Source organism: Perissodus microlepis, chromosome 12 (assembly GCF_051167445.1).
Source record: "Perissodus microlepis isolate ML-2025 ecotype Zambia chromosome 12, ASM5116744v1, whole genome shotgun sequence".
NCBI classification, from domain to species: Eukaryota; Metazoa; Chordata; class Actinopteri; order Cichliformes; family Cichlidae; genus Perissodus; species Perissodus microlepis.
The window spans coordinates 32,405,602-32,432,750 of record NC_140472.1 but is presented as its reverse complement, the minus strand read 5'-3'; the positions used below and the strand labels follow the sequence as shown (position 1 = coordinate 32,432,750).

Below are 27,149 nucleotides of genomic sequence, written 5' to 3'. Positions count from 1 at the left end.
CTCACTCCGTTGTCAAAAAACAGAGAAAGAGAGAAAAAACTGACAACACTGCAGATTACACTTTCCCATGAAATGACCAGGAGTCATAAAAGCATTTTCGCCACAGGTGCAACATAGTTCTGACAATGTGTTGCTAGGCAATATTTTTTCACACCGTGACAATGTGTCATAACAACACTGCAGTGATCTGATGTCTGATTACTTTAAATTAAAAAAGAGGAAAGAATTGAAAGAATGTGGAAAACAATATGTGAAATTATTCAAAACAATAGAAGCACAACAGCAGGGCAGGTTAACATGTCAGGCATTGATCAGCTGACCAATGCTGCTCACTCAAAATTCACTGCTCTTTGTGGATTTAGCCAGCTATACTTTACAAAATGTAAGCAAATGTTTTGAGAGTTATCACTGACTTCTAAAGACCGAGTACATAAGGTAGAATTCGGTGGGTAAATCTAACCAGCGTCTTCTCCTTAAATATGAACTGCATGTGAACCAGGCAGCATGGTGGTGCAGTGAGAAGCTTGTTGCCTTACAGCAAGAAGGTCATGGGTTTGATTCTTGAGTTTGTTTTCTCTGTGTCTGTGGGGTTTTCTCCTGGTACTCTGGCAAGCTACATTGTAGCTACAGCCACCCTGGGGCGCACTGACTGCCGACACTGGCGCCACCGGGCCCTCTGACCACCACCAGTGGGCAACGGGTGAAGTGTTTTGCCCAAGGACACAACGACCGAGCCTGTCCAAGCCGGGGCTCGAACTGGCAACCTTCCGATTACAAGGAAAACTCCCAACTCTTGAGCCACGATCGCCCTGGTATTGTGTCAGTGATAAGTTTCAGCAGATATCCAAAGCCTATGAATCATGTTAGACCTGGAAAAAGTCTGACTGGTACGTGGTATCACTAAATTAAGGATTATTTTGAACTGTCAATCATGCTAAGCTACTCTACAAACAGTCTAAAAAATATAAAAAAAATATACAGACCTGGAAATAAGTAAAGTATGTTCCTGTCTTTGCAAACTGGGGTCAGACAAATGCACCGTGTTACAGGCCCTAATCTCCACCATTGATTATTCTTCACGTAAATCATCACCTGAGTTAAAATGTGTGACAAAGCATAAAAAAACAAAAAGAAAAAATGAAAACAAATTCCGAGCAGCGAGACTTCTTTATAGGATGTTGTCACCTCAATGCTGAATCATCTCTCGTCTTATAATTTGACACGGCATTGAGGGTCAAACAAGCTACACAAAGCCCCGCATCTGTGATAGTCACAGAAGCATCTAGAGAAGTATTTCATAGCAAAACATGTTCATTTTCAACTTTGTGCTATCAAACAAACCATAGAGTGCTTTGAAGAATCAGATTCTATAATGGAAGAAAATACAATCCTTTATAGCACTGACTGATTAGGAATGGGGCTTGGATAGCAAGTTAGCAGTAACACGCAGTCAGTAACAAAGATATGCATAACCCAGACCCAGACCCCACACTTTGAGCTGTAATCAGGTCCTGCTGAACCGTCCTCTTTACATCATCCTAAATGTCTCCTGTAATTCAGTGGGAGAAAAGTGTGGCTAAAGAACTTGCCTCTTCCAATGAAAGGAAGTTACCATAAAGTAGAGCAGACATCAGATCATGGATACCAGCTCTCCTGTCTTAGACAATACTGCTCCACTGCTTAAATAAAAAATCTTGTTTACTATTAAGAAAACTAGAAAAGAAATACTGGGTATCTTCTATTATTGTAAGTAGATTCATGTTATCTTAATTTTTCACTTGAATTCTTGATTTTTACTGCACCCTAAACAGCCATTAGAAAGTTACTTCTTGCTTTAACTTAAAATATTGAATGTTGAAAATGCTTAAAGATTATATGACTGTTTAGACTAGTTTCCAGTTGTGTAGCAATGAACGTATTCTGTCTGCTTGTTGCAAAAAGTACTCCGATTGTATAGAAATCGATGAAGAATTGGACCCTACTCTTTACTTGCTGATGGTATTTGCTGATATCGCTGTTAGTATTTGTAACAGCTGAAAAGGGAAAATTTTATGTAAAAAAAGAGCCGGGAGAAACACCATTCAAACATATAATGAGCTGATGTTGCATAGTTTGTCCACCAGAGGGCACTCTGCAACTTCCCTGTGTTTGGACTGGCACAAACACAGTAACCAGCTGCCCTGAGCCGAGTCAAGCAGAGTGTTAATGGGTAATCTTGTTGTAAAAATAAAACAGATTATTTTTAAGCTGCATTGTCATATAATTTAATTTATTTAATACTTAAATAACTACACATAACAGATATGAGTGAAATCTGTTTATGTTGTGCGTGCCTGAAAAATATCACTTCCTGGTAATAAATAAAAGGCCCTCATTCCAGGATAAATATTAGGGAGAGGACGTGCTACCAGTGTAGTTATCAAGAGCTCAGTCGGAGTTACAGGCAATTGGAAACCAATGACAACATATTTATAAATGCTGTATTCCAACCATACCAGTAGATCATGCCAGGGCAGCAGTCACTGGCACGAGTCCTGAAGACTCGTCAAACAAAGTGTATGAACCTGCTACCAAACTAACTTGCTGTTATGGTAGACCAGTCCTGGCATGTTCTCACCTGATCAAGGACCTGGTGTGAGCTTGGATTAAGACCTTTACAGGAATAGCTTTCCCTGCTTTAGAGTTCAAAACTCGCCATTGCATTTCTCATGAAACAATTGGTTGTTAATTTCCCAGCTGACAGATACACTTGCCTTAAAGTATTCTTATTTCTCTGGAAATCTCTTGTCAGGAAATCTTTACATCTTGTGCTGTGCAACTTTTGTCCAAATTGCACTGTGTGTAAAACATAATGCAGATTATTTACTCTACACATCAGTATCTGAAAATAGGTTAAAAAATTCTTGTTAACTTGTAATCAGAAGAATGTAATCATTATTCCGGGTAAGGATTACATTCTTCTCTGTAACTGCATATGCGAGCTGCCAGATTGTTTTGATAAAATGCGTTTTTGCTGTATACCTGTAAACAGGACATTCCTTAGAACAAGCATCTGTGTTAAACAGGCCTTCACTGAGTAAATAACAGTTAAATAATCTAGAAAGGAGTCACGTGATGCAGGAGGAGCTGTGTAAGCAAAAACACGGATTAAAGGAGTAGTAAACATAGCTGAATCTTAAATTACAATGCTAGAATAAATAGTTACATTAAACAACACTGCAGCATGTGGTCAAGTCCCCCATAATGGCAACAGACCAAACAACTGCTAAATTAGAAAAGCCACCACAGCACATGACAATGACAGAAAGACGCCATCGTGCCGGGGCCATATGGAGGACCCCTCACTTTTATGGTGTTGTTGACAAAATGCCTTTAAGAGCTGTTATTACAGCTTCCTGCCCTGCAGACAGACTGCAGGGGCCCTGCAACCTTTATTTTCTCTCTCCCTCCTCCCAAACCATCAGATCCTCATTACATCCGAGTCAAAACCAAAACACTCTGCTGTCACCCTGCGTGCATGCAATGCAGAAGACGTCAGGTTTGGCTGCAGTCACGCTCGTGGATGCTGCTGCTGAGCAGACAAAAAGTAAACAGTGATGATAGTAATTTCTTCAAAGTAAGAGCAGCTCTCGGGCTAATTACAGTGACAGGTCAACTGCCGTGCGCCCCTAAAATAGCCATTTTCTTAATTACAACACAAGGGTCATTGGTCGTGATGATTGAAAGCCACGCGCGTGCATGTGCGAGCACTTTTGCAGCTGGAGAAACACGTAAGAAAACCTGGAAGTAATTTCAAGTCAAGCCGTTTTTATGCAACAATTAATAGCGTGTTTATTCTGGAGCAGACTCTAAAGTCTGCACGGTAAAGCGGGCTATTGTGCACGACTGTGTGCACATGTGTCCGTGTGTGTTTTAGGGGGCGTTGGGGCCGATTGTAGCAGCAGAAAGAATGAAGAAAGCAAACACTGCACAGTACTTCAAAATGAAAAGCAACAAGTCATGTTTGACTCGTGCAACAGTGTCAGAGCTGAACCACTCATTCAAAGTTTACAAACTTCTGCAAAAGCACGGATGCTTCGACTCGGCGACAAGTTACAAAAATGGGGAAAAAACAGGCGTGCTCCAACTCACCGGTGCCTCTTTGTACCTGCTGGACCCCCGCGCTGGCAGACAAAGCATGACCTGTAAGTACTGCAGCGCAAAAACACAGCAGCACACGACCAGAGAAGTCCGCATCATTGCAGCCATCGGAGCCGTGGTGGTGGTGGTGCACAGGAGAGCTGTTTTGCGGAGTGCAGAGTCCGGAGTCACACCGCTGCAGGATCTGGGGCAACTTATATAGACAGATTTCTTTGTTCTCAGTTTTTTTTTCTCCAGATAGACTTTCTTTTTTTTCTTCTTCTTTTTTCTACAGCCCCGGGCTGATAATACCACCCGCTACCATGTGACTCGTAACCCTTTCACTGCCACGCCTGTCAACGCAAAACAGATGATGTTGATGGCTTTGGGATTTTCACCCACCTGTTATTTTTTTTGTTTATTTCAGAGACAAGATTAAGTTTAACCCAGGATTAAGTTTAAGTGGGGAAAGTGCATGAACCATAAACTCAAACACATGTACAGCGGAACTATTCAGTACTTTTAGAAAAAATGTAATGCGATTATTCTGAAAACAAGATGAAATAAGAGTGAGTGGGAGAATTTTTTTTTAAACTTAATTTCCATAATCACGCAGGTAGCATGTAATCGGCTCTGTCTGTCTGTTTGTTTGTTCGCAGTTAACACTTTTCAAGATATCATTTTTAAATTCTATGTGATGGTAAAAAACAAAAACAGCCAGTGCTGATTTATTCTTCCTGAAAATATGTTCAAGGTCAAAGTCAAAGTGATCTACAGCAAATGTGAAAATCAATAATCCCACTTTTTAAACATTGTCCTCAAACTTCACATCAATATACTATTGAGTCATATACCATATGGAGAGAACTGTACAGCACACTTTTTATTAAAAAAAAAGACCTACAAGATCACACTGGCGCCATAAAGTTAGCAAATTCAGACAATGCATGAATGTATCTTCAAACCTCATTTTCGTTACAGCTTATAGAAGCCAAAGTTTTCAGCCAATTTGGCTCCGACCATATGTGCAAAGATAATAAAATAAAAACATTTCAATATGTAATTCTTCAGTGTCACAGGTCAAAGGTCAGGGTCAGGTGAATTAGGAAAAAGCTTTAGTTTCCATTGGATGATGCCCAAAATGTAAAGCAATAAATTATGTTGATGTCATTGGGCGACATAAGCATTTTCTTTGTTTGAGATCTGTAGAATCTGATTTTTCAACACATAAATGTATGAATTCACAATAACACACAAAGATTAATACACTACTAGATTTCCATAGTACCAATGCTGACATCAGCATTAATAAGCTATAAAAACTGTTGATATCATCGCATTGTAATAAAAAAAAGGCTGACATCAGCATGTTGTAATAAGAATATCATAAAACATCAGAGTTTTAGGATTGTGTTCGGCCTTCTGGTGGAATGTAATGGTATCACATGCAAAGCAGGTGTGATTTAAACTTTTTGTGTTGCCCGACACCAAACCCCCTTTTCTTGGTAACATTTTGGGTGATTGTGCCAGCACATTACTGAGTTAGGTTAGGCTAAGCACTTATACAATGACATAATTCTGAGTGCATCATTAGGAAATAAGACTCTGAGTTCATTTCCAATAAGTGTTATTACTAAAGATTTAAAACCTGTAAATCAGGGTGTCCTTACTTTCACAAAATTCCCTTATTGTTGGAAGTGGCTGCAGTGGAACTGCTGCCAATCTCACCTCTGTTAGGACTGTCATGTCATGGAAACTTTATTACTACATTAGCTACAAACACCTGGAAGGGGTCTGGCCAGAACTCTAGAAGCTTCAGGTGGGTTTAGTGGGTCACTGGTGAGGACTGGACCTCAAAGTTTGTAACATTTAACTAAACAAATGAAAACTTTGTGTCTGTACATGGTTTTTAATACTCTATTAAAGCGTAACATGTCTAAAAGTAGACTTGTAAGTGATAACACTGGACCTATATGACCTTTATAGATGAGTGATGTACCCCAAGGAAGAGAGGTTATCCAGAGATTCCACTGGATTCAGTGTAGAGTCTGTAAACATATATAACTGAGTCATTTTAATTGTAATAAAGCTTAAAGTTGTGTATGAATAAGGACAGGCCTCCTTTGATTGACTGGTGTGCCAAAAGATATAACTGATAGATGTCTGCTTTTACACACCTCTCATTATTTGAGCTGGTTTTCTGTCCACTGTTTCAAGGTTGTGAACACTGCTGCAGTCTATCCTGGCTGCCATGGGGCAAGAGGCGGGTCACCTGTCTGTCACAGCGCTAACACATTGAGAAAGACAAACATTCCCACCTATGACCAGCTACGAATGGCCAATTAACCCAACATGCATGTAGTTGGACTGGGCGGGTGAACACAGGGAGGAGGTACAAACCCAACCTCTAGACTGCCACGTCGCCCGTTTTGGAGCATTTTAATGCAATTTTGTGACAACTAATATGAAATGATGTGTTTATTGTAATAACAGCCCTGTTTGTGTGTGTGCGTGTGTAATTGAAAAACTTAATAGCCAAATAATATCATATAGGCAGGTCAAAAAACATCAATTTCATTGACTGCAAACGTTATTCCAAAACAGTTTCGTTTCATAAATGCAAACTAATTAAATTCATGCGTGCGTCACTTTAATGTAGCTAGCAGTAAATGTAGCAGTAAGGCTTCAGCTAACCATTTACATAAAAAGCGTGCTTGCATGTGGTTTTCTCTCCTTGTGGTGTCATAGTTGACCCATCATTAATACATCGTTCATTACTACATTACAGCATTAAATATAACACTGATAGATTAATCCTATTAAATCCATTAATAGAATTTTGTATGAGTAATCTGAATTTGTAAAGTAATTAGTAACTGAAGTTACAGTGACCCCTGTCTAGGGCAGCCCTGTGACAGCTGGGATAGGCTCCAGCCCCCCTGCAGCCACGAATTGGATAAGCTGTGAATGGATGGATGGAAATCGAATACAAGTATTTTAGTTGCACAATTTAGCTTGTACTTGTTGTACTTTGTTACTTTCCAGTACTGCTAATATTTGCCCAATAGAGTTTGATGAAAGGACACTTAGTATGATAATACTTGACCTCTTAGGGAGGAGTATGAGGGAGGTGAAGTTTTTATAGCAATTCAAGGAGTGTGTGTGTGTGTGTGTGTGTTTGTGTGTGTGTTGACGCAAAAATACTTGGAATATCCATCAGTCTATTTTTATCAGTTGCAGCGCCGTCCCTTCGTGAGGAAAACCTCTTTGTGAGCCGGTGTGAGAACACTTCTGTAATTATAACCACTAATAGCGGTAAAGAATTTAGCAGTGCCTTTCTGTGTAATGACTGTCAGGTTTCTGAAGGCTATTTGAACGTGTAAAAGGTTTCAATAAAATCTGATTGGCTGACAGCCCTGCACCACATCAGGCCTGTTATCTGCAAGTGTAATGACAGAGAAAAAGGAAAGGCTCTGTAAGAAAGTAACACTACTCATTTCTGGACAGGATACTGTAATTAATGTTACTGCATGCAGATGAATTACGTAAACAGGCTGATTTAAAGCTTGCACTGGGCTGATGAGAGTATATCACTCATCTATAAAGAACCTCAGCACGACACGGTTGTTTTTGTCCACTGTAACAAATTAAACTGTAACTGACCAAAATGATAAACATTTATTATGATTAAAAACAAACATTTGCAATTTCAAATCCTATAATAAATAACACCGAAGTCTTTCAATGTAAGAAACCTTTATTCTTTTGAGCATCACAAACTTTCAGGGGACACCCAAAAGTCCAGTTATTTTACAAAATAAATTTGTATTTTACGCACTCTACGCAGTCCGACGATAAACATTGTGAATCCCAGGAGTTTGTAGAACCAAGTTCAGCAGTAAAAACTTTATCGTTCTCTCACATCACTGAGGAGGAATTTTGGCCCACTATTCTTTGCTGCTTCAGTTCATTGAAGTTTCCACACATTCATTTATTCACAGCTCTCTTAAGGTCCTGCCAAAACCTTGATTGTGCCTTTGCAACATCTTCTTATTATTTTCTTTTTCAGCCATTCTGTTGTAGATTTGCTGCTGTGCTTGGGATCATTGCTCTGTTGCATTACCCAGTTTTAGCCAGGCTTTAACTGTCGGACAGCCTCGCATTTGACTCCAGAACACTTTGGTATCCAGACGAGATTAGACTCAAGCTGTCCGATCCTCACGCCTCCACTACAGCTTGACAGTTGGTATGAGGTGTTTGTGCTTATATGCTGTGTTTGGTCTTCACTAAACACAGCATATAAGTACTGTAAATTGTGTGCAAATGTAATTGGGACACAGTGTGCAGTGCTTTTGGTCCAGATGAACAGAATCAACCTTTTAGGATTTACTTACCTGGATGATTGAGCACGGATCAAGACGTTTATTTAGATGCAGTTTTGCAAACCTAAGGTAAACAGGTGGTCTGTTTAGTGAGAAGAGCCTTTCTTCTAACAACTCTTCCAAACAATTCAGTCTTTTTCTTTTTGCACTATCACAAAGTTTAATATTTAACATGCAAACTGAGGCCTGTAGAGTCTGGGATGTAGCTGTTGGGTTTTCTGCAGTTTCTCTGAGTGCGGTCTGATCTTGGGGTGAATTTGCTGGGACGTCGACTTCTGGGAAGATTGTGGTGTTGTTGTAACATAGACTGGAAAGCTTCAGACAATCAAAAATTGTCAAAATGTTTACTTTTTAGAGGTAGTCAAACTTCAATTAGTCAGGTGCGTTTGATTAGCTCCAAATGGCTGATATTGTCCTACGTTTTTGTAGGAATGCTTTCCTGTGAAAATTTCTTTCTTCACATGACTGTAAATACCAGCAAGGCCTAAAATGCTGGAAATATTTTTGACTCCCAGGCTTTCTAGTAAATAATATAACCACCAGCCTGTCACATGTGTCTGCAAAATGCTTTTCAAAATGACTAAAAACTTGGGGGGAAACATTAAACTGAATAGAAGTAACGAAATGCTGTGTTGAAACATGAATTTCAAGGGTACAAATTGATGTCTTAGAGTAAGATGGGCTCTTTTCTCCCCACAACCACTTATTTAGAAAAAGTGCTTACGCTGCAAACCGGAGCTCAACTTTTGCTAATACGGTCACATGTTTTTACTCACTGGCACTTCATCAGCATGTGATATAAAGCCATGGTCGGAGATAACAAGCTTTTGACATGGAACCGATAAAATCTGTGGTGCCAAGAAATGCTTTGATAGGCAAAAACTGAAAAATATGTTATCTATTAAGTTCTGCCATCCACAGAAAGATGAAAATTGAAAAGGAAAAGAAAGATGGTAATTAAATTTAGGGTTAAGTGACTAGAATGATGAATGGTTTCCCAGATATAAGCAGTGGATCAGCTTTCCTACTGGCTCATTTTAGCCCAGTAGCCCTTAAACAGGATTCCATGAAGCAAACGACAGAGATCTGCATGTCTGCACGGAGAAGAGGATAAGATCTGGACAACTTAAAGCTCCTGTGGTGCTTTTAATATAAAGAACAACTTCACTTCTTGACCGAAACATTTCATCCAAGATTGAGGCCATAAGCCCAAACACAAAGAAAAACCATTGTTTTTATAGTTCGGCTTTAACTTATTCTATTTTTAAAAGTTTGCCAGTTTACTTGGACTTCAAAAGCTGCATATTTGTCTCCATCTATTACGACAGAACCAAACCAATGAGATAATTTTTGCCTCAGGCAGGCATCTGAGAGTTTGTAGCTGAACCTCAGATCTACTGCGTTTTGATCACGCTCCATATATTTTTATTGTGTTTGAAAGAAGAGTGTTCTTGATCTCCAGCAGGTCTGTTATTTCATTCTCTCCGTATTTTCCACAAATGTGTTATTGTCTAAAGTTAGCGCATACTTAAAACAGCTCTGGTAACTGTACATAAACCTGTGCTGAGCTAGCCAGTGTCACTGTGTGAATTACATCAATGAGCACTTCCCCACAGATGGTCCCAATACATTTTGCTCCTCTGTGTTTTCTTTTTCTTTTTTACAAGTGGTGGCACTGCTCCAACACATGACAGCAGCTCTCAATTAAAAAAGAAATACGCCTCAAAATTAGGATCCAAGTCACTGCCAAGTCCAATAACTATGAACAGGAATCTGCTGGAGTGACACTGGTCAAAGGAAACAATGGAAACTTGGCGTTTCATTTAAAATGCTGATTAAGGTGCTGCAGAATGCTGATGCATGTAATTAGAAACACAGCCACCGGTAAAGGTTTAAATGCCAACATCCAGGACTAAATGTTAACACAGGCTGCTTCAAGGTAGTTTTTCTAGTGGCTGCAGATGTGAGCCATCTGAGAGTGGCTGGACTCTGTTGTACTTGGATGGCATTACTGGTTAGTTCACTGTGTTACAAACAGTTGAAGATAAACAGAAGATGCGTCTTGATGAATTTGATATTTGTCAAACTTTTTGAAAGAGCCAGCTGATATATTTCAGTACACACCAGTGTTCACAGAAAAGCTTCTGTCCTCTTGCATCTCATCTTTGTTTTCTTTTTATTGTTTTCTTGAAATCCAGAAAACCGTCTTCCCGGCTCTGTTTTGAACCTTCCCAAGTGGTTCCTAAGTGTCTCATTTCCTTGCTTAACACTGCTGTTTGAAAAAATGTTTTCCCTTTTAATGATAGGTCATTAGTCATCTGCGCAAAAAGAAATTGGTTCTATTGATGCATCTGTCTATCCATCCATTCATCCATTCATTTATCCAGGTCTAAGTCATGGGAGCAACAATCTAAGAAAAGATGCCCAGACCTCTCGTGAGTGGACATGCCTGAAACGCCTCACCCATGAACCATCCCAGTCCGAGGACTCACAGTTCTATCTGACAGAAAGTTTCTAAGGATTATTGCAGGGAAATTAATTCAAAGTAGTGACACATAAAAATCATTTATAATTTTGTCTGGTTGGATGTTGAAACAGTAACACACTGTGACAAAATCCAGTGATGGGCTTCTTGAGTCACCAAACCAGTCCACCTCTGAATCCTCAGATTTATTTTCACATTTGTACTTTTAATCAGTTTTTACTTCTAGTCGTCTTTTTTAACTGATGTTTTCAGTTCATTTTATTTTCAGATTCCAGACTAAGTCGACTTGTTCCAGTTCTAGTTTAAAAAGGTTGTTATCATTGTGCTTTTTGTATTTTCTCCTCTAAAACAGGGATAACTTCATACGTTTTAAGTGTGAGGATTACAGTGGACGTAATTTGTAAGGCACCCACCAGTGTCTAGAAATTAAACACAAACCAAGACATTCTTTTGTAAAATTTGAATTTATTTTGATCCATGTACAGTATATAAGCTTATTTTTTAAAGCAACAGAAATCTGCTAAATTCACTAAAATTCAGCTTTTTTTCTACTAAGATCTACTTTACCAGTTAACATCCACATTATGAACCTGTGGTTAAGTTAACCTACTTATTTCTCATTCAGCATTTTAGGTTAAACACGTCACATCCACATTAAGGAAAACAACATCCACGTTCATGCTTTTAAATATTTGACACACATAACAATCATCACAGCCTAACAGCTGCACGTTGGTTCCAGGCTTATGTCCAATCCTTATTTATGCCATCTCTTTGTAAAGGTGAAGTCAAGCCCAGGATGTTTTCAGATGAAAAGAGTTAAGTGGTTCCCATCTGGTCCTGACCCAGCAGCTGGTGCCTTTTGAACGGAGGCTTCAATCTGTTTATTATCACACGCTCTGATTATGCTGATGGAGCTCCGTGTTTTTCCTTTTGGTAAAAACACAAAAACCATAAAAAATAGACACACAAACAAGTGTGCAGCATGACATGCCAGTGACATAATGCTGAGCTGTTGTTTGCATGTGTGCGATGGTTGTTGTTCCCTTATCACATCTGCCTGAACACAAATACATATTTGAAGGGTTTTTGTATGTTACAGCATAAAAAGACCCAGCAGCCAGTTTGTCACCGCCCCTCTAAAGCGTAACAGTGGCAATCTCTGGATGTTTTTCTTGATCTTAGGGTGTCTTTCTTGGCTTACTGGAGTGTTTACTGGTTACTGGCAGGAAAACTCAGCTTCCACTGCAGAATAAAAAGAGGACAAGGATGCTGTTTTCCCAGTAGCTATCAGTAGCTTTCCTCGGGTAAATGGAGTGGGGGATGGTAGATTACCTGGACTAACTATGGAAACTGTACTTGGCAATAGAAAGAGGCCCATTGTCAGTGAAGGCAGAGGCAGATAGTGATAGAAACCAAAAATAAACACACACAGTAGATAAAAAAGTATAAAAAGTTCTGAAAAGTGGATGTGTGGAAGTACAGTCTCAGTTTCAGGTCTTACTAAATATCACATGGTGATCATTTTATAAATTATAATCCCATTAGATTCAAAATGTGTGATAAACCTTCAAAAAACAGGTGAACGAGGGTACGTCTTAGGGAAAATCTACATTTTGATTGACAAGTTCCTTGTAAGCTTACAGTGTTGCTAAGTTTCTCACTGGGATTTCTTGGATCAGCCTATAAGTTGAATTGAAAGGTTCATAAACCAGTGGGGGATGTGACGGGCACTAGGTCTAACTTTTCATGCAGTTTTTGTACAGGTGGGTTCTGGGAACGAGGGATATAGCTCAGGGGTACGGTGTCTAACTGCAGCGTAGGAGGTCTCTGATTCAAATCCAGATGCTAATTCAACTGTAACTATGATGGGATGTGTTGCGAGGGCTTTTGATGCACACTTCCATCAAGTTGAGTGATCACCTTTACCCTTCTGTTAATAAACTGCTAACCTGATGCAAAAGTTCTCACTGATGCTTGTCACGTGGGGGTATAGCTCAGTGGTAGAGCATTTGACTGCAGATCAACAGGTCTCCGGTTCAAATCCGGGTGCCCCCTGAGTACCTCACTGTTGCAAGGATGAGGTATTTTGTCAGGGCTCATGAAACACTCACCCTGGAATATGTGATATTAGTGTAGGACAGGTGTTTACTCAACAGAGAGAGAGATTAAAGCGGCAGTTCAGCTAAAAGAAAAATAAATTATGCCTTATAATTTTTTAATTTAAAAACTGAGCTGACGGAGGAGAGAGGAAGAAGTTGCGCAATGACACCTTGAAGCAGCAGTGCGCAGGTTTTAGTGGCAGCTAGTGGAGAAGTTGCAGATTGCATCCACATGGTAACCACGAGGCTGAAAAATAAAGTTGGTGTGGAACCAGCAAAGAATTGCAGTTTTTCTAATGTGCACTTGAGACTGTCGCCAAAAACAAGCCCCCCGTGTTAAAATCCCCAACCTTTCAGTAGAAATAAGCATGGCCATTTCCTCCTTCACAACAACTGCAGAGAAGGGTGAATTTATTTCATCCAAAAGGCTCAAATTTGTCATATAATCTCTGTTAATTATGTTCTGAATATTTTGACCTGCTGTGACGTTTGTTTCCTTTGGAGTGAGATTCTAGTATTAATGTCACATACATGCATGCAGTAGGATGCCACTCATCTTTTCAAAACCAATTGTTTACATCAAGGTGATTGCGTCCATCTTTTATAAATGTATGTGACAGCAGCCAGGACTGAGAAGTAAGCTTGTGTCTCCTCTCTGAAGCTCACAGACGACTGACAAAAATCAAAGCTTCATCATCACTGATCTGTGACTGCACTCAGACTACTTCTTTGCAACAGCTAATTTAAAATAGCATAGAGCAGCGTGTCGCATTATACAAGCAGGCGATGTTTGTGAAATGATTCAGGGCTTTGATTTGTCTTGACTTGACAGCCTTGAAACCCCAAACTTGGAAACTCGCTGCTAAGAACCTTTTGAACTTGGGTAACTGTGTGTGTGTTCCTGCATGCCACATTAGACTCAGTGAGTTGAGAAAACTCTTCCTGTTGGTTTCAGGTGATTGAAGGGAAGCAGGGTGTGACATTATGCACCAGTGCTGTTTCCTTCACGGCTACTGAAAGTTTGATCTTACATTTTGGAAACTATTTCCTGTATTTTAGGTAAATTAAGCGCAGCACACGAACTCCCCTGAAGGTGTAAAATGAGCTGTGATGCCTGCAGCTATGCAAATGTCACAGATAGCAAATCATGAAGGAACATTTCAGCTGTGTGATAACTCAAACAGTCTCCAAAAGGATCCTTTAAAGGTTGATCGTATTCTGTTCTTCTTATCATCTCCGTATCCCGAACCAACAGTGGCTCTATTCATACTGAGGTTGTGAGCTTCATTTTATCCAGACTTTATCCCACGTCACTCAAACACATGGCGTCTCCCTCGAACTTTAAATAGCGTTTTAGCCCTGCAGCCACTCGAACACCTTGTAGATCAGACAAAACAACACCAAAGGCGAAACGTTTCAAGATGCTGCGCTCAGCACAACAAGGTATCCAAACTTCAATCTTTTAATTAAACACTTTTGCACGTTTAACAATGTTCTATAAATATGTCCCACAAAGTGACTTCTTTTTGAGTCATGTCTTCAAACACATATTTATGGGAAAGTCCCCTCATTTTGCTTAACTTTTAATATAATTCAAGCAATCTTTTGTTTTTATTACAGTTTATTGGACCTAATGTTGTCTTACCTTTCCATGTTTTTATTTTGTAGCTTCTGTAAAGCATTTCATGATGTGGATTTACAAAAGTACAATATAAATACAATCATCTGGTGGGTGTGCCCTAGTAAGTACACCTTCCTAGTACCTTGTTGGACCCCCTTTTGCTGTCAGTGCTGCCTTTATTCTTTGTGGCACAGAGAGAACAAGGTGCTGGAAACATTCTTTGACGATATCTGCAGAGTGTGGGAGGTCTCTGGTTCCCCTGCTCCAGAATTAAATACAGAAACGTGACAAGTTAAAGGAAAAACGTGGCTACAGTCAGGCGATCTGCTGTGCTGTGTTTGCATTTTGCTATTGTGGAATTGGGTCTACTTGTCAGTTTAATTGAAAAGTTCATAAACCAGTGGGTGGTGTTATGCAAGCGGAAGGCCTGAATGTGGGGGTATAGCTCAGGGGTAGAGTATTTGACTGCAGATCAAGAGGTCTCTGGTTCAAATCCAGGTGCCCCCCTGCTATTTTCACTGTTACTAATATACAGAGGCCAGAAATTGTACTCAAGTGATAGTAGCACTACCTCGACGTAGTTTTACTCAAGTAAAAATAGCCATCCAAGAAATTACTCAACTAAGAGTTAAAAAGTATTGGGTGAAAAAGGCTACTTGAGTACTGAGTAACTGATCATAACATCTGATTTAATGTTTAAAAATGAGATATTCAGACAGACAAAAATATGTCGTTTAATACTGAAAAGCAAAATGAAAATACTACATATAAATAAGATGATTACAAATTAATAAATCTCAGCAGAGGAAACACTTTTCCAAATCATTATGAAACTAATATTTAGAGAAGGTAATATAAATATATGTTAGAATAGGGTAAAGTACTTCAAGTGACAATACATGGTGATACTTTACTTCTCCAAATGGCACGACAGGCTCAGCAGATAGAATAACATTAAAACACTGTAGGTTTGTGTCTGTGTCTCATGCATTTATGGTTAAAATGTGTTTATTATTCTATAAAGTAGCAAGAATCTTTTCTCAAGTAAGAGTAGTGAGACTTCATAAAATTATTACTTAAGTAAAAGTAAAAAGTACAGTGTAGTAAAACTACTCCTAAAAGTCATTTTTTCTCAAAAAGTTACTCAAGTAAGTGTAACTGAGTAAATGTAAAATGTAAATAGTTACTGCCCACCTCTGCTAATATACGATCAGCACTGCTTCCGTCAAGATGCAGTGAACGAGCACCTTTAGCCTTCTGATAATAGAGTCAAATTCTGTCATTCAGGATGACAGAGCCCACATCCGTGTAGGCTCTTGATTTTCAAACATATTCTGTGCCCCAGAGAAGAAAGACCACACAGAGATAATGTAAGACAACGACTGTATGATGAGATAGGTGAGATTGAATCTGGATACCACTGCCTTCAAAACGCAATGTTTGGTAAATTATGATACGCTTTAGGGCAGACCTAAATTGTGATTGAGAAGTTGCTGATAAGCTTACAGTGGTGCTCAGTGGGTCTGCTTGTCAGGTAAAGTGAGATATTCACAAACCAGCAGGTGACATAATGGGCACAGTCTGTCTCTTATACAGTGTTTTGTTTTCAAAGTGGCTTGAAGGAGAGAGGGAGTATAGCTCAGTGGGAGAGATTTGACTTCAGATCAAGAGATCGCTGGATTAAATCCAGATTCCCCTCCTGCTAGTTTCCCTGCTGCTCACATGGGTATCAGCGCATCCCTTTTCTTAAACACAGGCGTGCTGTGGGGGACCGTCCCAGCTGACACAGGATGAGAAGCTGCAAACACTCTTTAGCTCATCAGTCGGACCTCTGGAACAGACAAAAGACCTCCTTTGTGTATTATGCCCAACATCCACCTATCTGTCTATCTCTTCTGTCTCCATCAGTCTCTCTGATGGAGACATTTAGTGAAAAAGCTTAAAAAAACTACAAGCAATGTGATTCCTTGTCTTGGTTCTTGTTGGAAGTCGATGAATAAGGGTTATTTTAAATTGTGAATCATGCAAAACTGCTTGAATCCAGCATGCTGGTGCTGGAGTCTACAAGGTCCCTCCTAAGGAGCTTCATTAAAACATTTCATGGCTGTTTGGTGCTCCAGGGTGGTTTGGTAGTTAGATAAATTGTTGGGTCACAGCTTTAGCTCATGTGTCCATCAACTTCCACATGCTCTCGACTTGAACACTGAGCTATTATTCCGCAGAGTATAAATCCTGGTCATGGACAGAAAAGTCGCCTCTCTTTTACAGCAACATGCGGGTGTAAAGCTCTGACATGTGATATATGAGGTAGAGCTGCAGCATCTAACCTCATACTGGCTTTAGATTTATATCAATCTGCTGACCCGCTTATAAAGGTCTTCTCAGATCAACTCTTCCACATTGGATGCATACTCTACCCGTTATTCTTAATGAAGTCAAATCATCCGCTTCCTGTCGCTATGACGCTTCCTGTTAAAAGTCCCTGAACAAAGTTTAGCCGCTGCCTGAGAAATCCATCTTTCATGTGGCTGGTTATAGGTCCGTGTCAGCCGCACTTCTCAAAACAAAGAGCACATGTGTCCATTTAATGCAAACCAGACTGTGGACTGACTGGGCGGAGAGCTATGAAAAATTGCTCTGAAGGGGGATAGAGAGGACGCGGTGGGGGTTATTAGTGGGTTCGAAGGCATTAAGCCTCGTTCCCTCGTTTTGGCGTGACCCCGGCCGACCCGTGGCAGCCCTCGCCACAACAAAAAGGCCAAAGAGGTGAAAGCAGAAAGGAAGGAGATCAAAATGGGGAGACTAAAATGTTCTGCTGCTGCTAATCTTTGATTTCCATTTAAGGATGCTTGGTTTCAGCATCCTTTGCAGTCAAATAATGGGTTTTCCCATTATAAGTTTACATCAGCAAATGTCAGTTTCCTGTAATTTCTGGGATGAAAAAGAAGTTTGAGCTTGTGGGTGTTCAAAACCTTTGATTGCTAGAATGATTGAAATCTGCAGTGGATCTAAGCAAGGCCACACAGTTGAATTAAACCTTACTTTCCTTTGGAAGTGGCGTTATAGTGGCTCTTTTGGTAAAAGTACGAATGCTATTAAATGGTGACTCAACTGGTTTTGACTACAACTTTTTTACTCTACTGCAACACTTCATACAACTTGTTCCACTCAACTATTCACACAAGAAATTTTGTACACCTACGTGTTTTTGATCTAACATTCACACTTGGACAAATGAGTCAGGAGCAACTTGGGGTTCGGTGTCTTGCCCGAGGATACGCTGGCATGCCAGGGATTGAACCACCAACCCTCCAAGTAATGGATGCCCTCTTCTACTTCCTCATCTTCAGCAGATTTAGCTTCCAGTGAAACATATACATAACAACAACAAAACAATATTTTTTTAACCTTTCAAAAACATTCTGACCTCAGGGTCCCATTTCAATACTTTTCACATCATACACTTCTCTATTTTTATTTTTTGCTTTTATTGACTTCTTTGTGAAAATATGTTTGATTGTTCTGCGATGTGTTTGCTTTTTATTTATCAGATTTGTTATTTTCAGGAACAGACTGTGTTTGTGTTTGTTTTAAAAATAAAACACGTTTCACAACAGAAGTGATGCTTTTCAGTTTGACACTTCAAAGAAGGCCTTTTGTAGACGGCTCAGATTATCAGCCGCTTCTTTCTTTCTTTCTTTCTTTCGCTGAAGTTTTGAACTTGTAAACCAATGTTACAATGAACGTTAACAAATGTTCAGCTTTAGGTGTTTTTTAAAAATGAAAATTCCTCTCAAATTATCAAAATGCACACAGGAAGGTTGTTGGTAAGTAACTCTTAAAACCTGGTGAGTTTGACAGTAAAAGAAATTAATAAAGTGAATTGTTGTTATTTTTTTTACACATATGTGTTGATTCCAAATATTTTAAGCTTTTTCCCACTTGGAGGTTTGTTTTCTGAGAACGTGAAAGAATTCAGGTCAAGTATTGGAAAGATGGAATTTGTATACTCTTTATTCTATTATCTACACTTTGCTGGCTTATTTGTACAAAACAAAACAGAAAGATAACAGGTTGAAACACAGGAGCAGAACTGCATATTACAGAAAGAGGTGGTGGTAAAGCCAAAAAGCCCAAGAGGGAAATAACTAAGACAGCAATAAATTTAGACTTAATTTAAGCATGGATTTCTTCCTTATAACACTTCCTTGTAGACCTGTCTGAGCACCATCCTTCAAGCTCTCCAGCTACTGTTTACGTACCATATAAGCTGATGTGCAGTTTATGTGAAAAGCTTCAGTAATGACTTCGTCATGACTTTCACAGCTTCTCTTAACTGCCATTTGTCAGGGATGGTTCAGAGAGTTGAAATAGCAAGCCGGAAGTAATTTCATATCTTTTTATGCCGTTTGCCTCTTTTAGAAACATCAGTAAACTTTATTTTCAGACCCCAGGGTGGTTGTTGCGTACCATCAGTGTTTGAGGAGACAGAAAACTAATCATCTGGAAAGTCATCAGCTGATAATGATCCATGAAAGTCCTGAAACGTTAACAAAGGATTCCCAGTTCCAGTAATAGTGCTGTAACGTTTAAAGAAAGGCTCATTTTGGCTCAGTCATCAAACTATTTCCTAACTATGTCCAAATATTTGCTTCTAGCTTAACATGCACACAAACATGTTGTGAACACAAAGAGGAATAACGAGGATCCCAGCGTCTCTGCTGACCTCTGTTGGTGGTGACTTGGAAATGCAACCTACTGGAAAATATCTCTAAAAATACCCACTTAAATCTCCCTTTGTGAGACAGTCACACAAATTGTCTTCAGTCTTTCCTACAAAATGTTAATGGATGAGTGATTAATGAGTACACAACCAATCTAATTAACTGAGTTATACAGTTAAGTTTAATTTGTTGGATAAATACACAATTGTGTAGTTTTGCCTGTACAGACTTTAGAGTAACTGATCAGGAACTGGACTCATTTTATACACAGAGCCACATTTTCAGATCCTCAAAACTAATTGGACAACCAATCGACAGGCAGTTTCAGGTGAGGCCTCTTTCTTCATTTCAAACAAATAAAGTAAACATGATGTTTGAGCTTGATTCAAAGTACTGAGTTTAGAGTGTAAAGCTTTTCTCCGTGATTTTAAATATGAGGATCAAAGAGAGACAAAAAAACAACATCTGCTGCTGAGGAGGTCGGCATGTCATCATCTTGAGTTCACAACAAGGTGCAAACCACTGATTAAGTTCAAGAACAGGAAGGACAGGTAAGATAAGACAGAGATTAGCCACCTCATTGCATTTTCCAATTATAGGACAGACCTCGACAATAAGCAATTACTGATGTTCAAGTCAATCTGACATACTGTCTGACCATATATGTGTGTTTTATTCTTCATATCTACAATTTGATGTGCAAGCGTAGTTATTACCAGAGTCTAACTACTATTATATCATCCACACAGCAAGATCTGGGCTTATTCTTCTATTTCGAGTTGGCTGTTATCCATCCACACTAGGAATGGGAAACCTTTAATTTCAGTGTGCTATGTGACATGGTGTATGCGAAAACAATCAGCGATGGAGAGGAAAGGAACAAAAACAGGATGAAAAAACAAAAGAAAACACATGTGAACTCAAATCCATCCAAATATAAAACGAATAAACTAAAGAAAAAGATGACTTCAGCAGCTTAAAAGCATAGATATTAAAGATAAATTGCAGTCACTATGTATTGTATGTATAATCAACTAATGATGATCACAGTGTTGGCACTGTTTCATGGGGGTTTGTATTGCTTTTTAAATATTACAGTATGGAAAATAAATGTATGTAACATAGAAAAAAGTTAATTTATAATAAGTATAAAATAAAACAGGAATTTTAAAATACATTTTTCTTATTTAAGAAATATGAAAAGCTTACATATATTTCTATATAAATTTTAAACTAGAAATAATAAAAGGCTAAAACCTCAAAATAGCGAATATAAATAAATAAACGCAACCACATAATATTGAAGTTAGATTGTGAAAACTGATCTGACAAACGGTCCCTGAAAGCATCACTCTATTATAACAACTTATTCCTTTTCTTCTTCGTTTTTTTTTTCTTTTGAAAAACACCATAAACTGGAATGAAGATATGCACAAAGAAGAAAATGGCACTGATATCGGATAAAATAGATAACATCGATTTAATAATATTTAACGTTTAATTAACGAGTAAAATTTGACTTGAGAACTTCCGGAGCGGTCAGTTCCTTAGTAACAAGGACAGTAGCCTAACGGTTTGTCTGCAGTTATCGTTTTCTGCTTAAACTAGTTAAATAACTAATAAAATAGGAGAACAGGAGAAAAAAGCAAGCACAGCAGATAAAATGGCTTCCGATAAAGAAATGGCCTTATATTTGAAACAAATTCGATATCTAGAGGAGCAGCTGGATAGGTAAGTCTATTTCTCTTTAACTTTTATCGAAATAAATCCGTAAGAGTTCATTTATACAGTGAAATATGAGTGTAATTGTATCTTTCTTTCCCACTTTTAACATATTAATGTTAATCTTATCAAAAACACTTTGAGCTTTTCCCTTCAGGGTTGTCTACTTGCCTAACCTAAATCTCGAAATTTAGATTATTGGGAAGCAAATAGTGTAGTATGCAAATAAAATTGAGAGAATAATATATTTACGTTAAATATAACAGAGAATTAATTTAAAGTGCAGTACCAGGCAACAGCCTTGAGGCACCGCCCCCATTTCTTTAAGTGTTGCCTTCAAGGAGCCAGTTCTCCTTGTAAATGTTTTTAAAGCGGCCTTGAGCAACAATTAAGTGAACAAGTGAATGCAATGATGCACACTGTATGTATAACAAAGATCAAACTAGATTCTTGAATCTAATCCCTGAGCCTGCCGTGTCCCTGTTCAACCTGCAGCTGTCGGCCTAAACAACAGCAGATGGAGAAAGAATACCAGGAGCTCGTCTCTGAATTCGCCGTGCTGCAGGAGGACTCAAAAATCCAGACTGGTCACCTGAAACGCATCCTGACTGCAAAAGAAAAGAAGGTGACTGAGTTGTTGGAACAGCTGGAGAATGAGCATCAGGAAGCCAAACGCTACAGAGACAACCTGATACTGCAGCACAGCAAGGAGATGCAGGAGATGCGTGAGCGGATTGAAAAGCTTAAGTCAGAGAACAAGATAGAGGGTGAGAACATTTTGACAGCAGCACCAATAGGAAAAAAGCAAATTATTAATGAGACCAAAGAAATTCTTTGATATTCTTACAAATTAATTCTTTAGTACCTGAAAACAGGATAGGAAGCACATCAGAGCACTTCCTGGGTTTACACTGTTGTTGTTTGAGGAGCTCTTTGAAAGGGGAAAGATATCCATGTGCACTCATCAGCCACTTTATTAGGTACACATCTGCAGCTGCTTTTTAACACAAATATCTAATCAGTCACTCGCATGGCGGTGACTCAGTGCATTTAGTATTCACTGATTTGTTGTTGCGATGTCAGAATGATTAACTCTAGTTGAGTCTCTCTCCACACAGTAAGCAGACTTTTCCACACACTCCGTGAGGCGTCATCTAACCATCATGGTCAAGATGACCGACTGAAAATCAAACCGAGCACATAAATGGGGAACAAAGGGGATTTAAGTGACCTTGAATGTGGCGTGGTTGTTGGTGCCAGATGATCTGGTCCCAGTATTTCAGAAACCGCTGATGTCCTGGGATTTTCTCCACACAGGGTTTACGGAGAATGGGCTAAAAAGGGGAAAATATCTGGTGAATTCTCTGGGAGAAAATGCCATGTTGAGCTGATAATAAGGCAAAAGTAACTCAAATAACTACTCAGCAGAACCGAGGTATTCGATGATAGCAGATGAGCTACAGTTGAGTCCATGCCACGAAGAATTAAGGCATCGCTTAAGGCAAGAGGAGTTTAATCTGAGTACTAGCAAGGTGTAACTAATGAAATGGCCGGTGTGTGTATGTACAAACGTTGGATACCTATAGATGCAATAACTTAGTAAAGGGCTGTTTACAGTGTGATGTCAAATAGAGAAATTTAAAATAAAAATAAAATGTAAGAAGCAGTGAGGACAGTGTGGTCACAGTCCCCACTGAACAGGTGGTGCTTACACACTGTTTAAAACACCTTCGAGTGGAGCGTCATCTCTTCTCTATCTCAGGGACACATATTTCGTTACGTCATTAAATCCCAAACCTTAGAAATGACTAAAACTAGCACTATTGTTTAACAATGAGCCACAGGCTTAGTTTCAGAATCAACTTATTAGATTTCCTTACCTGGATTACCCAGCATGCATCAATAATCTCTTTGCTACGTGTACACTCCTCTCCTCCCCTCAGTGGAAAAGTTGGAGCAGCAGAAGAAGGACCTGATTTCAGTGAAGTGGCGTCTGTCTGCCATGGAGTCTCTGTGGAAGCAGCTGGAAAAACAGAAGGAAGAGCATGACATTGCCACCAAAACAGTGAAGGTGGCAGCACAGGTGGAGATGGACAGGTGAAGTCCAGTCAGGGTCTGACTGTTTCTTCACAACAAGCAATAAATATTCATCCATTATTCTCTCACCAGGAAAGTTGAGAGATTGCAGAGCATCGTGGAGCCTACTGTAAAGCTGAAGACTGAAAAAATACTTACAAAAAACAGGGCTGAGCACGAGGAGCGGCTGGAGCAGCTCCACTTTCTGAAGAGTGAGCTGGTGCCCCTGCAGGAGGACGTAGACGCCATGCAAGCCAGACAGAGGGATCTTTGTTCTGAACAAGATGAACTGGAGAAAGATTTCATTAAGATTATTCAGCAGAAATCCATCCTCAAGAAGGTGAGAGGACAGCTGTTCGTGACAGTAATGTCACCTCACTAAGACACTGGATGTTTCTTATTAAAGCGCCTTCCAAGTGTTCTCAGGAACTGCGGACAGCTCACAGCAGCTTCCCCGAATGGGTTTGAGACTGAAAGTTTATATAAATCTACTCAGTTTCAGTTTTTTTAAAAGAAGACAGTCAACTGATGAGAGTGATTTTAAGTTGGACTGAAAAAACTAACTTATACCTATCATTCAAAGTCGCTGCTTCCCAAGAAGTTAGCAGTACTTTTGAGATTTTTGAGAATTTGCAGTATTTTTTATTACATTTTTTTCTCTACATCAAATAAGAAATGAACAGCGCATGTCTTCCATTTCCTGTGAGGACCAAGCACTGGTCTCAGTGTTTTGCACTTACACATATACTTAAAGATATCTGTTTTAGTGTCAAAGGTCAAACCCAAGAAGAAGATGGAAAATTGATGTTTTATCTGATAGGATGTATAAAATCATTACGTTTGCAGCTTCTGCAACGAGAACGCCTGAAATATATAAGCCCCCAGCATTGAGCTTGATATTGTTTATGACTATGAAATAAAAGTAACATTAAATATCATTAATTAAAGCACAATAATCACTAAAATCATTCACTGTCTTCCATTTTTCAGAACATAGATGAGCTAAGAGAGCAGTGCCAGCAGTTGACAACAGAGCTGAAGGACTGTACGTTGGATAAGCTGCGCACACTGGCTAAAATCAAGACTCTCAGGTAGAAGACAAATGTCTTTTTAAATGTCCACAGAACAGGATCAGACACATATTTATTTTAGTACCGACTGACAGACTTACATTAAAAGAAAAGATTCAGGCTATTAAACACATTTTCAGCTCATCTGGCTGAAGGACTAATGATTTTATGCCAGGATGAAAGGTACCCATCGTCCGTCTACAGTTTAGTGAACGTTTGATGCTTAAACACAGCATCCCGAATGGGTCTTCACTTAAATTGCGTTCAAGGTCACGATATCATTTGTCAGTTTATTGGCAGTAACCTGTAAATTGTGCTAAGTATGTGTATGCACACGTAAACTTTAACCAGAGATCATCTGATCTCTCGTCACACATTTAAACTGAGCTACGCTCTAACCGAGTGTTTAACCGTTGTTTTCAGCCAGAGTCTGTCTTTAGTACACGAGCAGTGTCGTCAAAAATCAGCCAGGATAACTTCACTCTCAGACCAGATCCAGAAACTGAGGTGCAAGAATTTGAAGCTGGAGGGTGTCAAGCAGGAAGCAGCCATCATTCTCGGACACATCCTGTCGGTAAAACACAGTCAGGGTATCAGTGCCGCTGTTTTAGTGCCCCTGAAAACTCTGGATATGTGTGGCAGCTGCAGGGCAGGAAAATATTGGTTAATGTCCACTAGAGCTTATTGAAGAGAAGGCAAACATCTCATTTATATTCTTAACACGCATCAAGTGGTGCAAGAGTTATAGACAAAGTAAAGATTTATATTCAGAACTTATAATATTTTCTTTATTTTCAGAGTATTTGTTTGTAAATTAAAGGCAGATGTCACAAAGACAACAAATGATGGTTTATTTAAAAACATTTGAATTTGCAGCATTTCTTTTGAAAGGTTGGAGAATGTCATGTTAACAGGTAAGTTTAAAACATCAAGTTGTCTTTTTGCCTCCCAGAGGAGAAAAGTATTTGTGGTCAAACAGAAAAATATCAAACATTATCTTAAAAACACACAAGACATGGTTAGACTTTAGTAAGAGCTGAAATACAGCAGTAAAAATGGAGTAAAACCTACAGTTAGAAGAAAAAATGAATTATATTTATAAGCTCATGCTTACTCACTTGTACCTGCACCTCCTTCCTGATTTAATGCATTAGAATATCCACTACTGAGAACTATAATCTGTTAGATTCTCACAAATGTACTGGGTAGTCGTTTTAAGAATATTTAATATTCAACTAGATCAGATATTTGAGTAAAACTTTCTCTATGCCTCTGTCCACTGAGATGTCTCTCAGTCATTATCAAAGCTTTGTATTTTCTGTCATCTGCAGGATGCAGAGAAGTCGTCTGAGAATCAGTGGAAGGTGCAGAGGCTGCTGGAGATCCTGGAGAGCACCGCCGTGCTCTGAAGATGACCTCTGGCCGCATGCCAGTCAGGTACTGGAACCGCTCTTCACTGGATTGTGTGTCATACTCTCATGACTTGTGAAAACAACAGTGCGGACTCTGCTGGGAGCTGATCTCTTGTTTTCATTGAAGCTGTTTCCTCTCAGCAGCTCAGTGAGCTGGATCAGAGCCCTGCGAGGCCCGAGTCCTAACAGAGCCAGAATGGCTGTTAACACTTCTCATCAAAGTAGCTGAACAACAATGCATTCCTCACTAAATGAGGCTTCAAGTTTAACACACAGTAGAGTAAGTCAGTGTCCTGGGCCTCAAACGTTCTGCCATTTCTGCATGAATGCCAGATATTTAGAAAAGTAGTTCAGCACCTAAATTATTTTCCTTTAAATAAGAATAAAGAGTGAAGGAAGAAGAACAAAAGGATGGGGCTATTTTATGGGTTGATCTCACTTAGAAGTGAATCTGCAGATGTTAAAAGACGACTGCAGACAAACCAAAGACCACTGAGTGGTAATATTACTATGATGAATGTGGAAATAAGCAGCTGTTTGCTAACAAATACCTCCTTCCAGTTTTATAACATGATAATTCTAATGTGGCCTTCCTAGTGTGTGCTGCACATATTTTGTATTTTTCTTTGACAAATAGTCAAAATGTGTTTTAGTCTCTGTAAACGTAAGGTGTTAACGTTCAGCAAAGAATCTTAAGGTAGTAAATGTAACATTCCTAATCTTGTCCTGTTTATGTGTGACCTGTGCAGCGTGTAAAATCTGTTTCTCCCTCAGGAATCAGACACAGGAGCTTCTGCAGAAAGCTGAACAAAATCCTGTCAAAAGTGAGAAAGAAAAAGTGGTTATGAGTCCGTCACCTGTGTGAAAATAAACATCTCTTTAAGCCTGTTCTGGTACTATTGCAAATAATCACCGTCGTTTTGCTACAGAACATTTACATTTACAGAAAGTTATGCGGGCGGTGTGGCGGCGTGGTGGTTAGCACTGTTCCCTCACAGCAAGAAGGTCCTCAGTTTGACTCCACAGTTTGGCTGGGGACTGTATGTGTGGAGGTTTGCATGTTCTCCTTGTGTTTATGCCGGTTCTCTCCAGGTACTCTGGTTTCCTCCCACAGTCCGAAGACATACAATTAGTTGGGATAGGTTACTGGGTGATTCTAAATTGTCCTCTAGTTTCAATCCCCACATGAAGCTGATAAGAGGATGGATGGATGTTCTTTTGAGTTCCCAACCATGAGTTGTTTTTTAGAGAGAAGAAAATTCCCATGTTGTCCTGTCCTGGGACTCCTCCATGCAAAACGGCTTATAGATGCGTGACAACTGTGGGCTTATTAAGGCTGCTTAAACAGCCCGCTCCATATGACATCTCCCAGTGGTTATGTAGAAACCGTTAGCTGATGTGGCTAGCTTTGAGATCAGCTGATCTACCAGGAATGC

At 39.3% G+C, this 27,149-nt stretch overlaps 2 protein-coding genes and 2 non-coding genes across 5 annotated transcripts in view; 3 read left to right on the top strand and 1 right to left on the bottom strand.

Annotated features, from left to right (window-relative positions):
- LOC146376692 (stromelysin-3-like) overlaps positions 1–4,502 on the bottom strand; it is a 35,777-nt gene extending 31,275 nt beyond the window's left edge. The window contains exon 1 of the mRNA XM_084946031.1: positions 4,132–4,502. Within this exon, the coding sequence (XP_084802157.1) occupies positions 4,132–4,248 (117 nt within the window). The 5' untranslated portion in view covers positions 4,249–4,502. The remainder of the gene's footprint in view (positions 1–4,131) is intronic.
- An 8,470-nt stretch (positions 4,503–12,972) lies between these two features.
- Positions 12,973–13,044, top strand: trnac-gca (transfer RNA cysteine (anticodon GCA)). Its single transcript has one exon. It is a non-coding gene; the product is annotated as a tRNA-Cys (tRNA).
- A 2,100-nt stretch (positions 13,045–15,144) lies between these two features.
- Positions 15,145–15,216, top strand: trnac-gca (transfer RNA cysteine (anticodon GCA)). Its single transcript has one exon. It is a non-coding gene; the product is annotated as a tRNA-Cys (tRNA).
- A 5,662-nt stretch (positions 15,217–20,878) lies between these two features.
- On the top strand, positions 20,879–26,600 carry LOC146376689 (uncharacterized). Of its 2 annotated transcripts, XM_084946616.1 has the most exons (8): positions 20,879–21,164; positions 21,651–21,922; positions 23,099–23,252; positions 23,325–23,571; positions 24,222–24,322; positions 24,725–24,875; positions 25,633–25,738; positions 26,488–26,600. In XM_084946616.1, exons 1-7 carry the CDS (start codon positions 21,097–21,099, stop codon positions 25,708–25,710), a joined length of 1,071 nt encoding a protein of 356 aa, XP_084802742.1. In that variant the 5' UTR covers positions 20,879–21,096; the 3' UTR covers positions 25,711–25,738; positions 26,488–26,600. The 2 variants fall into 2 exon arrangements, with proteins under 2 accessions (XP_084802742.1, XP_084802743.1); XM_084946617.1 differs by lacking the exon at positions 24,725–24,875.
- The last annotated feature ends 549 nt before the right edge of the window (positions 26,601–27,149 follow it).